The following is a 15,305-nucleotide window of genomic DNA, read 5'->3' as shown; positions in this document are numbered from 1 at the left end:
GTTGCTAGAGACAGAAGTGACTAAGGGGGGAGGATTTAGTGGGAATGGTTTAGATTTCACCTGTTAAAAAAAAAATAAAGATGAAGGATGTCTTGAATCAAACACCATTCTCCAAGATAAGAGATAATTAAGGAAGAGTGTGTTCTGACTTGCACACAAAGAGCTCTTAAAAGGAAGTCTGGCTCCTTGAAGCTTTCAGTGGGGGGAGGTTAAGTGAGGTAGAAAGACTTCTCTGGGACAGATCTCTCGGGGTCTTGGCTGCTCAAAAATTTAACCAAATTCCTTTCCACTCCACAGTGACATAAACAAGATGAAGTCTCCAACCCAGGAAAATGTAGATGGACATTTTAGGGGCAAGACCTTACTGCTGGTTCAGCAGGCATCCACCCAGAGCATGGCTTGCTCAGAGAAGGATGAGAAGGTAAGTGTCTTGCCCAACGGCCGTAGCATCTCCCTCATGGACCTGCAGGACCCCCACGCAGCTCATGGCGACGCCGCCTCCATGATGCACGACGTGCCTTTGCGCCTGGCGGGCAGCCAGCTCTCCGTCACCCAGGTGGCCAACATCAAACAGCTGTGGGACGCCCAGAGCACGCCCCAGAGCGCTCCCCAGGTCCGGAGGCCGCTGCACCCGGCGTGGAACCAACAGGGCAGCCTCCGGCCCCTCTCCTTCCAAAACCCGGTTTACCAGCTCAACAACCCGAGCCCCCCCACGGCCAAGGCCTCTGTGGACTCCAGCCCGGAGAACCTGAGCACGGCCAGCTCCCGGAGCCGCAGCAACAGCGAGGACTTCAAGCCCAGCGGGCGCAGCAACAGCAGCCTGGAGGAGTCGGCCAAGCGCAGCTCGCAGAGCGAGGACTCGGCGCGGCGCCCCGACAGGCACGTGCCCGTGGTGCTGCCGCGGCAGAACAGCAGCAGCCAGGCGCAGATCCGCAAGATGGAGCAGGCCGTGCTGGGCACCAGGGCCAAGACGCTGCACACGCTGACGCACAGCCCCTCCCTGCGCAGCACGGGCAGCGTCTCCGGCGCCTCGGCGGCCCTGGGCACGGAGCCCGTGCAGAACGGGAACCGCTCCCGGCACCAGTCCTCGTCCTCCCGGGAAAGCCCCGTGCCCAAGGTGCGGGCCATTCAGCGGCAGCAAACGCAGCAGGTAAGGCAGTCCTGCCTCCAGGCCTCTGCTTTGGTGCTCAGCCCTTGGCCTCCAAAGCTTTCTTGACCTCCAAGCTGAATCAATAACAGCAGCACTTACACCAGTGGCCAGTAGCAAGTGTAAGGAATAATTGTGCTTGTCGCTCTCACAAGCTCGGCAAGCCACCTTATCTGTGCCACTGGGATGCTTTTGTACTAAATCTGAAGAAAAAAAACAACTGTTTTCCATTTAACTAAGGTAGCAGCAAACCTGCTGAAAGAAACAAAACTGGAAAATTTCCCTGAATACAAAGGAAAAAAAACAGGAGCAGCTTTGTAGTGGTAGTTCAGATCGCCACATGAGACTGCATTTGCCCTGTGGTGCTAATTTAAAAGCAGAGCTGCCTCGAAACAGGGAAATGAACAAAGATAAAACATCACAGGATAACTGCTGCCAAAATAACAAATAAGCACAGTTGTCTAAAGTGTGGAGAAATCCATATTTCACCGTGATGAAGCAATCTCTTGCTGTTCCTCAGAAAAGTGCTGTTTTTTCATTAATCATCCCAAACTATGAATAATGCAAATTTTTTTGTGGAAAGGAGTGCTTATATCTACCAACTCCTAATGCACATTATCAGTTGCTCATAGGCAACTATAAATCAAGATTTTCCTGTCAAAAAGCCAACATTCCTTTATCTTTAAAAAAAAAATCCTGTTGTGATTTGCTGTGTATGAAAATACTTTCCTACATTAGTTTAATTTTACAGAAGAAGTGAGTATTTCAATGCTGCAGTGAAGGTGGAAAACATGATCTGCAGATCAGAGCTCTTGCAGAGGGAAGGCTTTGGGCTGTGAGGTGAAGGTGGCAGAAGAACCTCTGCTGTGCCCAAACTTGGTGTTCCCTGACAGTGGAGCTTTCTTGGCAAACTCCTGAATGTTACATCCCTGGGTGATGCCTGGGAACCCAGGAGCAATCAGGGCTTCAAAACTACTTTGATACCTCAAATTCATTGAAGTATGAGACCAGAAACACTGAATCACAAGCCAAAGCTTAGTATGCCAAGTTAGTAATACCCAAGGAAGTAATTGTTTGTTATTTGAAGTGTGTGTGTGTTTGTACTCCCTGCAGTGTGTGTTTTACAGTGGGGCATAGGGGCATGGCTAGATGAAGGGTTTTTTGTGGAATACAACCAGACCTTGTGTGGTTCTGATAGCACAGTTTAGGCCAGTAACAAGGATAAATGTGCAGGGGATGTGCATCTGCTTGTTTTCCCACTGTACTTTCTGTACTAATTGTTTCCACTGGATTCATTAGAGTTCTTGCTCCTGCTTTATTCAGAGAAATCAATTTGTTCTCTCCTTCCCCACACCCATCAACAATGTCTTGAATGGTGCCAAATAGAGTGGCCAACATTTTTTTCAAGGCAAATTCCATTGGGTTCTTTTAATTGCAAATCTTGTTGTGGAATTCGGTTCTTGTTTAAAAAAGAGAAAGGGAAAAGAGAAGTTGGGCATGTTCTTTCTGGGCATGTTCTTTCTAGGCATGTTTTGTGGGCGTTATAATTATTAGACTCTGTTCTCTACAAGTCCCATTTGTTTCTGAATATAGAGCTGGGCCCTTTGTTTGCTGGGAGAGGTCACTTTTTGCCTTCCATTTCCATTTAGGAGGTAGGTGGGAACAGAAATGTCAGTGTGTTCCTCTGGAAGAGAGGCAAAGAGGGGAATTAATACGTGATCCTAGCAGGCTAATTCTTTTTTTGCCCTTTATTAGAGAATAACTTGTAACCCATTAGCATGTGTGACTTGCCATCCCCTTGGTCTTGATGGCTTCTACAATTTGGCTGCTGGAAATATTCTGTGCTACACTTGGAAGCTTGTTTGGCCAGGTTTGCTGCTGCTCAGCAATCTGGTGCAGGGCTGGGGATGTCACCTTTCTGCTCTCTGAGTCCCCTGCAGCTCCAGTGGCTGGTGACAGTGTTCATTCCTCCTGTTCCTGATTTCTCCAGCCATTCACAGCCACACATGGGCCATGGTCTCCCTTGCTCTGGCTGCCTGACAGCAAATGCCATCAAAAACATCTGAATTCATGAGCTTTGCCAGGCTGCCACACCACACCTAAGGGGCTGTTAACTTGTTGTGAAAACTTCCTTCTATGCAAAAGGCCTTTGCCTAAATCCAAGAATTTTTGCCTAATTCCTATGCCTTTTCTTTGCCTTTACACTTCTGCTGAGGTTTCTTCCCGTGCTGGAGTGTCTATGGCTGCTCAGGACAGCTGAGCTGTGGGAGCAGATCCAGCACCAGCCTTGTCTTCCTGAACAGGAGAAACACAGCAAGAGGGTGGCATGATCCCTGGCTCCTAAAGAAGCTCTTCCTCCCCCATGGAGAGCTCAGGGAGCACAGTGCACTTGGGTGCACCACTGGGCCAGGCAGGGAGCTGAAGAGCTGCCTGGGCACAAAAAGAAGCTGCAGTTGGGGAGAAGTTGATGGGTTTTTTTTTTTGCATTTCTCAAAAATGTAAGACAATGTTGCTCTTTCAGGAGTAATTATGCTAATTCCTGCACTTATAAACTTGTATTTGTCTGTGAAAATTGCTTGGAATTTGTAGCAAGCCATGTTTTCCCCAGCCAGGCAGAGAGTTTCTTGTCTCTTTTCTTGGCTCCCATTTTGGATTCCCTTGAAGAGGGGAGAGAGAGCCTCCAGAGAGGTTGGACATTTCTCCCAGTCAGCACAGCTGGTCCTGGCAGGGCAGCTACGCTGCAATGGACCATGCAAACCTGGCAGGCACTGCTGGGATCATGTCACACCTCCCTGCCACATCAAGTCCTGCCAGGCTGTGCAGCCCCATGCCCCACTGCAGTCTGTCCCAGCCTGGCTGAGGAGGCTGCTCCTGGAGCTCCTCAGCACTCAGGGAAACCAGCCTGTCTCACCTGAACATGCTGTGAGCTGAGCTCTGTCACTGTGTGTTCTCTGTGCAAGAGGTGGCAGGGTGAGAAAGCCTTCCTGGCAGTGTGGTAAAGGGTAGAGGTGGATGTGAATGGGATTGGGAAACAAGAACTTTTTCAGAGAGTAACTCACTTAGAGAAGAAGAAAATTTTCTAAAGTGCATTGGTTTTAGAGGGATTCAGGTAGGTGCTGTAGGTCCAAAGTCAAGGCAGGATGGAGTATCCCTGCAGGAGATCTTCTGGGGCTCCTTTGAGGCTGCCAGACCCATGGGTATCTTTCTCCTCTAGCTGAGCTGGATGTCAGAGCTGGTAGGTGTGCAGTTTCTGTGGTGGATGCCAACACCAGGTGTCTCTGCCCCAGGTGCAGTCACCAGTGGACTCGGCCACGCTGTCCCCGGTGGAAAGGACGGCGGCGTGGGTGTTCAACAACGGCCAGTACGAGGACACCAAGAAGGACACGGCTCAGAGCCTGGATGAAGTCAAGCATGCTGAGAAGGTAGATTTGATTCTGAGTGCTCTGCACCCCACAGTGAGAGTTCAGAGGGACTTTCAGGCCCTGCTGTCACAGCATCACACATTCTCTCACAGGTTATATTAGTTACAGTGATCACTAACTCTGTAAATAAATTAGGATTGTTAACCCCACTGAGCACAGGACATGCACAGGGACTATGCAGGGCTGCAGCTCAGCTTTTACCAGTAGCAGCAGTCAGATTTTGTCTTGGACTTCTCCTGAGGCAAATGCCTGCCACCCAGGTACTGCAAGGTTTCTGAGCTGCACAGAAATCTGCATGGTCTGTTTTTGAAACTGTGTGTTTTTTCAGGAGTAGATCTCATTTTTCCAAATACAGTCATAGCCATGTGTTGCTTGAGGATGGAGTTGTTGTGTAAGAGGTCTGGTATTTTGAGAAGGCAGGGAGTGAGAAGAACATTTAGTGGACAAAGAAGCAGAAACATAGGATTGTTAGGAAAGGGGAATGAACCCAAAACAAAGCAACATATTGAGATTCATGGCACTATTGCAGAAATGATTGCCCAGAGAGACAAGAAGAACAAAAGCTCAGCCAAGTAAGGCTCTGCTTTGCAGTGACTGGTTTGCTCTGACCTGCCCTGATTGATTAGGTCCTAAAGAGCGAGTTTTTTGGGTTCTGCATAAGTCTGGGTCTTTAAGTTTGGGCAGCCCAGGCCAGCAATTGAGCACTGTTAGCAGCATCTGCCTGAGAACTGCTGGAGTCTGGAGTAAGGCAGGATGTGACCAGTCAGGGCTGAGGAGCCATGTCAGAGCCCTCTGACTGCTGGAATTGTGCTGCAGGGTGATAACCCCACAGCGTGGGAGCAGCTGGATGCTCCTTCTCTATGGTCACCCCTATGTTTGCTTCTCACTTCCTTTACTTCCATCAGCTTATTTTTCCCTAAAAATAAACCAAACAACAACACTCCCCTAAGGAGCAGCAGAGCATTATAAGGATCTGACCTCTACTTTTTTCTGCTTTGCCCCTGGTTCCCTGGTGCCTCCCTGGCCCTCAGTACGAGCAGGAGATCGCCAAGCTGAAGGAGCGCCTGCGCGTGTCCAGCCGCCGGCTGGAGGAGTACGAGCGGCGGCTCCTGGTGCAGGAGCAGCAGATGCAGAAGCTGCTCACAGACTACAAATCTCGACTGGAAGACAGTGAGGACAGGCTGCGCAGGCAGCAGGAGGAGAAGGACAGCCAGATGAAAAGTATCATCAGCAGGTGAGGCTTTGGGAAGCTCAGGACTGGGCTTTCCAAACAAAACAAGCAGCTCCCCTGTGCAGCTCCATCCTCAGAGCTGAAGAAATGGGGATGCAGGTGTGGAAACTTGCCTGAGATTGTCAGGAAGGTAAAAGAAAATATTTAGGAATTTTTACTTTAGGTCTCTGGGTCCAGGTCTTTATTTTTGTTGTTGTTTGGAATCTGTACGTGAAATTAGTTTTTCAGAGCAGTGGCGTTTTTGGCAATGTCCATTCTGAAAATAGCAAGGTTGGGCAACTGGGAGTGTCATATGGAGAGATAAGCTTTCCTGAGAGCAGCAGAATTCTTCTCTTGGAGAGCCAAGAGAAGCAGAGAAGTCAAACCAACAGGCCAGAGTACCTGAAACACTTGGGAATGATATTAAACTGTCCTAATTCGTCCCTCTCTTTGCTCATCAGACTCATGGCTGTTGAAGAGGAGCTGAAAAAGGATCATGCTGAGATGCAAGCAGTCATTGATGCAAAGCAGAAAATCATTGATGCACAGGTAGGTAAAGAGCTTGGGATCTCCCAGAACCTGTGTGTACAACCTGTTCTTGGCCCCTCTCTCCTGCCCCAGCACTGTTCTCTACCTTCCAAGCCATATCAGCCCTCAGTGTGACACAGGTCACTTATTGCCTCTGGGAGACAACTTTGGACTTTATTTTATACTGTCTGACCTGGGCTTTGAGGCAGCCAGGCAGCCTGGCAACAAATCCCAGGACTGATCATGTCTCCAAAACCTTTGCTGCTTTGTGAGATCCCAAGGGAGTAAAGGATTAGCAGTGCATTGTGTAGATGCTGTTCCAAGCGTGGGCCTGGCACCTGTGGGAAAGCTGTGCCTCACCCCAGCATAGTTTAGCTGCCATGTGCATGCATCTCAGCTGTGCCAGCAACAGCATGGCTTTGGACAGTGGAGTCCAGGAAAGAGAATGCTGCACCAGAGCATTGTCCTGGGAATGTCACGTGTGGCATTTCACCCCCTGGCCATCCCCAGCAGTCCTGGGAAATGCCCATTTCCCACAAACCTGCAGCTCCCACCTCGGTCACCCTGGGCAGCTGTGGGGAGGGCAACCCAGTGGGAAGTGCATGTGGGTGTATCCTGTGGGGTCATTCCAGCTTTTCCTCTGTGTCTGTGCTGATCCCACAACAGAACCTGGGACTGGTTTGTATCTGCCTGCCATGTTTACATTTGTGGTATTTGCATTTGGAGGGTCTCTTTCCTGCTTCTGGCTTTTCAGTAGTTCCATATGGAAAGTTTCTTTAACCATTTTTTCAGGAATAACCTAAGTTATTCCCTACACAAAGAGTGGTGGTGGGAGTCTCATCTGAACATGGTTAAACATGGCACTGGGGTATTAGAAATACTTGAACTCCTGTGGAACTGTAGGGAAAATATAAAGCAGCAAAGAGCTGTGTTTTTTGGAGATAGGCACAGTTAGGGCATCTTGCTGTTACAGGCATGGAATGGCAGCTCATCCAGGCAGCAGCCTGGATTCTGAAATTGGTGGATGCATTTTTCATCTGCCTCAAGACAGTGGACGGGCACTGGGCAAACATGCAAAGTGATTTTGGAGGGGAGAGATTGTGACTGAGTAAGAAACTTGCCTGTTACCTGTGCGTGCCAGGAGGCTCTCAGCCTTGGTGTTGGTTATGGGCTAGCAAGGTGGAGCATGGACCATTGTGATCCCAGTGTCACCAGCTGGCAGAGGGGACCTCTACTGACCTGTGAGACCTTCAGACCCTCAGGGCTGGAAGGGTGTAGGCCTTGGTCACACTTCATCAAGTGATGCAGCATTTATCACCTGTGGTGGAAATTGGTGAAAAAACAGGAGCAAAACAGCAGCATTAATGATTTCTCTTTTTCTTGGTCAAGCAAGGTCACTGGCAAACCTCAACTGCTTCACTGTCAGGCAGTGCATGGGGGAAGTGCAGTTGTCACTGTCCTTCCTCGAGTACCTGAACACAGGAGGAAATGGGTGAAAGACTCAGAACAGACTCACCAGGGGAGCCCAGGGGTCTGCTGGGTTCTGTAGCAATCCCTTGAAGTCGTGCTTGGAAGATTTTATTTAGTCTGATTCCTTCAGTGGCTAGAAAAGGAAAGGTGGTTTTTTGTGTGAGATTTCATCATGTGGGGCTGGACCCCGGCTCGTCGCACCCAGCTCAAGAGTTAAAGGCTGCCAGGAGCAGCAGTGACCTGGGATCTGTGCCTAGGGACACCAGCCTGGGATGGTCTGAGGGGTCAGTGCAGCTCCCAGCACTGCCCCCATGCACACAGACACGAGCTGTTCCCCTGGCTCTGGAGCTGAGCAGGGATAGGTCTGGCCAGAGTCTCTCCTCGGAGCGGCGCAGCTGCAAAGAGAACTGGCCCGGTTGCTATTGCAAGTGACATCTCCGCTGTGTTAAATTACAGGTCATAAATGGGGATGAGATAATTCCAACAGGCAAGTAAACCCAATCAGTTCTCTAGCTGAGCAGTACCCAGTCCTGGCCCAGCACACTGACCTCCTACCCATTCCAGCTCCTCCTGCTCCCTGTGCCCTGAGCATGTTACAGAGACGTGCCTGGTAGATCTAATTTTCCTTTCAGTGAGAAGATGCCTCAGCTCACCAGCCTTGTGCTTTTCAGATTGATTTTTCCAAGTGTGGATCTCCAGCTGTTTTGCAGACTGGCTCAGTGAGTGCTCAGCAGTGTCTGAAAACACCCACCCCTTCATTCTCAGCTCTTTGGAAAGAATTTTTAGAAAATTTTCAGGAAAAGTTTCAGAAGGAAAACTTTCATTTTAAATTGTATGTTCCAGGTGAAATACAGTTGGAGGAATAGGAGCTTTGCCTGGCTGAGGAGCACATTCCTTCTGAGGCAGTTGTGTTCTGCAGGGCTCATTTCAGCCTGGGAGGAGAGGCCTGTAACTCCTTGGCTCCATGTTCTCCCTGCTCCCATCAGCTGCATTGGGATGAGGGCTAAGGCAGGCCCTGTGCCTTGTGCCTCTTCCTCCTCTATTGGCTTTACACAGAACTCAGCATCTTGAGGGCTGTAACAGAAGCAGGACTTAAATTCTGTTTTGTTTTTGCACCCAAGCACTCAGCTCTGTGGGGCAGCCCACTGAGAAAAGCAGGCATTGCTGATTAGTGCTGTAGCACGCACTGATGTGCTGGGATCCGAATCCCAAGGGGCTGTGGTAGCACATGAGTCTCCTGAGCAGTGTGTCTGAACTTTCCTTAATGTTTATGCCTTCTGTGCATCGTTCTTCCCTCCATTTTATTTCTCAATGGGCTGGACTGGGAAGAGTTCCTATCTGCAACTTGTTTTGGTTGAGCAAATTAGACATTTTCCCTTCTCAAAGAACAAAAGCCAGTCAGCTGGTGGCATGGAGAGCACAGTTACCTTCCTGCTGTCTCCAGCACTGCTTTCTGCAGCTGCATTATTATTATTTTTTTGGGGGAAAGATGGAAATCGTCATCTCTGATTATGCCAAGAACTCCTTGGCTTGCCCCTCCGGTGCTGTATCCCACTGTTAGCAGGCTGGGTCTGGTGATGGGTTATGTCAATTTAGCTGCACACATCCCTGAGCTGTCTGCTCCAAGTGGAGGCTGGCACGTTCTGTGCAAGGACAATCAACCAGGCACGTGCATTTGAGGAGCCCAGGAGCCCCCAAGCTGGAATGGGTTTAGGAGCAGCGTGTTCCATGTTTGTTCTTTGTGTTCTGTCGATGGCATCTTCCCTCCACCCACAGTGCCCTCTCCCCCTCACCTCCAGTAACCCTCAGCGTTAGCTTTGGCTGCTGCTTCTCTGTGTTGCTGTTGCACCGTCACCGCAGGCTGCCATTATCTGCTTTTTTTTTTTATTGTTTATTTATTTATTTATTTATTTCAAGCATCCCATGAGTTTACTCTGAGCACACTCCATCCAAAGCACAGAGACAATGGTCGGCAGATACCACTTGCACTTTTCTCTGCCAGATGAAACCTCCCCACCACTTTTATTTTCTGCTGCCTGTTTCTGTTTTTCTAATATACTTCTAAAATGTAATACGGAAATTGGCTACCATTGTTATTAACACCAACCCCCTCCCACTCCCCTGTGGCGAAACCCTGCCTGGCTGGGTGGAGCCTCCATGCCCGGATCAATTCCCGGCTGTAACTCGGATTCGTCGCACAAAAAGCCCCGGAGGGCCGGAGCGGCCGCAGAGGAGCCCGTGGCACCCCGAAAACAGAAAGAGGCAGACAGCCCATCTGGGCAGGGAGCGCTGGCCCAGCTGCCTCTGCCAGAGCCCAGGCTGCTCCCAGCCAGGGCGGGCAGCAGCTCTGACACTGTGGGCTGTCTTTGCAGGAGAAGCGGATCGTGTTCCTGGACTCGGCCAACACGCGCCTGATGAGCGCCCTGACGCAGGTAAAGGAGCGCTACACCATGCACGTCCGGAATGGCAACCCTCCCAAGCTTTCCATCACGGAGAATGGTGAATTTAAGAACAGCAGTTTCTAATTCTGCAGGTGCTGCCAACCACCTCCGTGGAAGAGCAAGACGGAGCAGAGCCAAGACCCCTCACCGTCACTGATTGTTGCACATAGTTCTTCTGTAAAAGGAAAATTGTATTGTTTGAAGATTGTATTGTTTGAAGATTGTTCTAAAATTGTTTTAGAGTTGTATTTTAAAATTGTATTTTAAATTGTTTTAAGATAGTATTGTACATTCAATAAAATTGAAAAGCAACTCTGAAGGGTGGGCTTTAATTCCCCACTCAGGGCCAGGAGAACCAGGCTCCCCAGAATAAGTCCTTGTGGATCACTGTGTAAATAGAGGGAGCTCTTGGGTTGTGTACAGAAAATGCCAATGTAATATACCAAAAGGAAGTGAATACTGTAGATTTTTTAATTATTGCTATTTTTTTTATTATTATTATTATTATGTTGTTGTTGTTATTGTTGATGTTGTTGTTTTTCTCTTGTTGAAAGCACTGCAGTCCTGGGAGGAGGAAGAGGGGGGTGTGTGTGCGTGTGTGTTGTGGGTGAGACGTGAGCAGCGGGTGACCCGAGGCAGCAACTGGCTGATCAAAGGACATGAATGGAGTGAAATGAATTCCATAGGAAAACTCACCAGCTGGGTTTATTCCCCTCTTCCCCAGCTGGTCTTTAGCTGAATGCAAACTTGATAGCAAATGTTTTAGCACGAGAACTGGCTCTTGTTGTGTCCTGTACCTAATTCTGATAGGGCTCTGTCATAAAACAGCCTTTCTGGAGAAGGTACAAAGTGGGAGCAGCAAGCTGGATTCCTGGAATTTGCACAGTCAGGCTTCCTGTCAGACAGAGGGAATCTGCAGGATTTTGTGGTAGGATTCTTTCTTTTGTAGCCCAGTTCTGATGCAGTTTTATATTTTCTTCTGTTTGGAGGATTTACAGACCTGTAAATACTTTTTTAACGATTTCTAGCCAATCCCTACTGTACACCCCCTGCAGAGGCACCCTGAATTCCCTCTCTGCTCTCCATCAGGAACAGACAGGTTAATCCTCTCGGGAAAGGGCTAACCAAAGGGTGCCCATGCCCAGCACAGGAAATTCCATATGCAAAAGTCCCTTTTTCTAGAGGATTTCTGTATTTTAATGCTCGCTAATTTTCACTATTTCAGCCACTTGCTTAGCCAGTGTAGTTCCAATGAAAGGTACTTTCTGCACCTTTGTTGAAAGATCTTCCATTTCTGCTGAAATTTACTTTTCTCTGGATAATTTAAAGGGATTTTTTTGAGTTCTGTACACTGCAGTTCTTTTCAGGAGTTTTGACTAAGTTTTTGTCTCCAGTTTCTTTCAGTTGTGTTTCATAGAAGCATGATTCCAGACTGTGTGTGAATGGGATATTGCTCCAAAGTGACCTTCTCCTGGGAGACAGTGACATTCACAACCTGTAACAGATGAACACTAAATGGCTTGGTATTGTCAATTCTCATGATTCATCAAGTGCCACGATATTTAATCTGAGAGAGGGTTGGTTTTTTTTTAATCTCAGATTCTGAAGTCAAGTGTGAATTTTTACTTTCAGCTTTTGCTGTGCATTTCTAGCCCTCAAACCCTCACAGTAAATGAAAGTATTGCAGCACTGATTGAAATTGTTAATTACAGAAACATACTGATAACAGCAAGTGTGATTAACCATTCTCACATGCTGTGGAAATTGGAAAAGTTTACTTCAGTTTGAGACAAAACCTTGAGAGGTGCCTCACTGTGGGATTGTCTCATGAAAAATGCAGGAGTGTCTAAGCCAGTTCCCTGCACATGAGTTATTGGCAATACCAAGACCCAAACCTGGTGTCTGTTGCTAAGTTTGCCTGGTTTTTGGAAATGAGTTCATCCCAGCCCTCTGGCTGATGCAGGAGGTGGCAGAGCAGTGTGTGTGCTCTGCTGTCACGATGCTCAAGCCACCATCACCACCCCCGTGTGTTCTGTGCATCAGTGCAGAGCCCCTGTGCTGTAGGATGTGTGTGCATCAATCCTAGCCAGGCCTTCTGGAGCACAGCAGTGAGCTGGGATGTGGGGTTAATGCTCAGCTCTTTGGGATCAGAGCTGCTCTGGCTGCTCGGCCGGGACTCGGTGCTGGTGGCACTGACACACCTGGGGTTGTGCTCTGCATTGGCTCAGCAGTGCTTACTTTTCCATACTTTCCAAACCGTCTTCCAGCTCTAGATCCTTGCTGACCTCTGATATTTTATTCCTCAAACTGTGCCTTTGAGTTTCTCCTTTCTCCCTTCAGGCATCGCAGCCGTAGCAACTTCTCCAGTTTGTGTTGAGCTGTCATGTGAGGGCCTCATTTACACAAACCCTTTTTGTGGGCTCTTTCTGTGGGATCTGCATGTCCCTGGAGCCATGTACTGTAATTGTACAGCTGTAGCATGGGGGAACGTGTTCCCATCCCTTTTGGGATGGGCATGTGAAGCTGCCCCCCTTGTGGCACGGTGCAGGTGATGTGGGTGTGCTGTGAGCGAGGTGTGAGCAAGCGCCTGTGGGGCTGCCCTGACAGAACAAGGCAGAAGCAGATGTGTTGGTCTAGGAGAGTTATTCCAGCATTATTTTGGGAAATACCTTTCCCCAAAGCTCCCCAGTGCTCTGGTAATGTCAGGGGTCACTGGCTGACTTGTGTGGTTTGATGCTGAGGTGTCCACTTTGGTTTCTGCAATAGGGGCAGCATTTCAGCCTGGATTTTTAGAGGGGAAATAAAAATCCCTGCCTCAGTATTGGTGAGGTCTTTGGTAGTGCATCATTCCAGTACTGTACGTTCTCCTGTGTGTTTCTCAAGCTTGTAGAATGCTTGTAGGAAGAAGCAGTGGCTCTCTCAGAGCCTGACCCCTCACTGTGGTCTCAGAGCTCGTTTCTAGGTTGGTTGTTTCTCTGCTTTTCCACTTTCTCCCCTCAGGTGCTCCTCCAGCTCTGCCACCGAGGGATGAAGGTTGCAGAGTCAGTGCTGCTAGACTGGAATTGATCTGCTGCAGCACAAAACACTGCTCCTGAGTCCTGCAGGCAGCTGTCTCTCCTAGTTTGTTACCAAGCAGCCTGCCAGAAAACTTTCAGCCGCCTCAAGCTGACAATATGTGAAAATGCCAGTTTCCATTTTGTCCAGACTGATAAAATCCATGCTCTGTTCAGGAGCAGGAGCCCTGCCTGGGCCTGATCACATTTGGGTTTAGACTCATGGCCAGTGGGCTCTGAGGGAGTGAATGGTGCAATGTGTGATGGGGAGCTGGCTTTGTGTTCACACTCTGAGCAAAGGCTGATGGCTGCTGCTCTCACTGGGGAACAGATGAAGTAGTGCAGGAAAAATTGGATAGCCTGGAGGAGGAATACTCATGTTCCTCAGACTGAACAGGAAAGTCACCCCATCTTGGTGTCTCAGTCCACGCTGGCCACATTGGTACCATTCTAGGAGGGTTCTCTCCAAACCCCAAAGCCACCTGGGCTTCCTGAGTGCTCAGGAAAAGCTTGAGGCCAGCACAGCAGGGCAGGGAGATGGAGCAGCCTCCTGTGTGTGGCCTCTTGGCAGGTTGTGTGTGGTGTCTGCAGGGTGTGAGGTGAGCAGGGACAGGCTCTGAGAGGACAGAGGGAGCATGGCCTAGGCAGTAAATCCTGTAAATCCCTGTTCTTTGCAACTGTAGGAATTCAGGCCTTTTTTTTCTAGGGGAAATAGATTTCACATCTAGGAATTACCAACTGTTACTTCCCTGGTGTATCCAAAATGGGTAGCTTTTTACAAAAGCACAGATCCATACAGCTACACATTTTGCCACATTCCTCTTCAGTGGCATAACTCAGGCAGGGAATCTACAGGAGCGTGGAAAGGGATGTGTGTATTTTCTAGTTAGAGAATATGAGGTGTATCCACTAATAAATTATTCATCCATCTAATAAATCATCAAAGAAATGGGGTGTATTTTGCATTCATGTAATTGCTTTGGTTTGCCTGTGAGATTTTCCCCCATGATATATTCATTTCATGTTCTGATGCTTGCATAAACCCACCAGCTTTTAACTTAAAAGTCCATGAATTTTACAGCCATGTCCATGGAATGTGTCAGCAATACTTACTTGTGTGGATGAATTCTGCTTGTGTTCTGCAAAAATGTCTGTGTTGTTCCTGGAGAACAATTCCTGTCCCAGTTGAACCATGACGTGCATTTCCATCAGTGGTGGGCATGGTCTGCCAGAGGAAAAAGGGTTAAATTTAGGGTGAAGTTTTTAAATGTTTTCCTTCTCCACAGTAAGTTAACCCCCAGGAGAGTGAGCATGTCCTTACAGATCATGCCTGCCAGGAATCCTACCTGCAAAAATAGATTTTTCTGTCTCAAGGGCCTTAATAAGAGTGTTACTACACAGAACTGTTCTACAGTGATAGCTCTAAATAATTTATTTTTTATTTCAACAAAGTACACCTTTAAAAAGGAATAAACTTGTTTTTCAAGCCGTATTTTTATGCTTGTAGCACTGGACTGTTTGGTCTCTGAGATCCATTTCTGCATTTCATTGCCTGGGTTTGTTCTAAAGAAGATTTATTTTTGTTCTGTGAATAATTTTTGAAGGTTCTTGTAATATGTACAGATATAGATACATTTGAGGACTTTTATTGATATTCCTACAAAGAATACAAATAAACTTTAACTTTAAACAGTTTGGACTCTGTAAACTTACACTGATTTTAAGTCCCCCTGTTTTCTGTGCTCAGGTTGTGTTCGTGTAAATGCAGGGGGTGCAGGGGAAGGAATTCCCACCGGGACAAAATGTTTGGGACAGAGCAGCTCCCACCTGGAGCAGCCTGAGCAAACCAAGGGCTGAGGGGAACAGGATCAATTCCTGCCTCCTGAGGCTGGGAAATCTCTGGCATTGTGGAGTGAGAGAGCGACAAGCTGTGGAGACACTGAGAACTGCTCTCTGCTTCCTTTAGCCGTGGGGTTTTTCACTGAGTGCTGAAAAGAGAGTTCTGTGTGTTAATTACTGTGGTTATTCCCCTCA

General features: G+C 48.3%; 1 protein-coding gene across 11 annotated transcripts in view; it reads left to right on the top strand.

The window, feature by feature from the left end:
- The window catches only part of RASAL2 (RAS protein activator like 2), a 165,316-nt gene extending 150,350 nt beyond the window's left edge, over positions 1-14,966 (top strand). For 6 of the 11 annotated variants that reach the window (XM_071435889.1, XM_071435892.1, XM_071435886.1 and 3 more), the window contains 6 exons: positions 298-1,150; positions 4,435-4,569; positions 5,601-5,803; positions 6,241-6,328; positions 8,234-8,264; positions 10,150-14,966. In XM_071435889.1, coding sequence (XP_071291990.1) covers positions 298-1,150; positions 4,435-4,569; positions 5,601-5,803; positions 6,241-6,328; positions 8,234-8,264; positions 10,150-10,280 — 1,441 coding nt within the window. In that variant the 3' untranslated portion in view covers positions 10,281-14,966. The remainder of the gene's footprint in view (positions 1-297; positions 1,151-4,434; positions 4,570-5,600; positions 5,804-6,240; positions 6,329-8,233; positions 8,265-10,149) is intronic. The other 5 variants (XM_071435891.1, XM_071435888.1, XM_071435885.1 and 2 more) reach the window with 3 other exon arrangements.
- Positions 14,967-15,305: the final 339 nt, after the last annotated feature.

The sequence above is a fragment of the Agelaius tricolor genome, unplaced genomic scaffold (assembly GCF_023055355.1).
Source record: "Agelaius tricolor isolate 1412-34295 unplaced genomic scaffold, bAgeTri1.0.p SCAF_11, whole genome shotgun sequence".
NCBI classification, from domain to species: domain Eukaryota; kingdom Metazoa; phylum Chordata; class Aves; order Passeriformes; family Icteridae; genus Agelaius; species Agelaius tricolor.
This window is presented reverse-complemented; position numbering and strand designations above follow the sequence as displayed.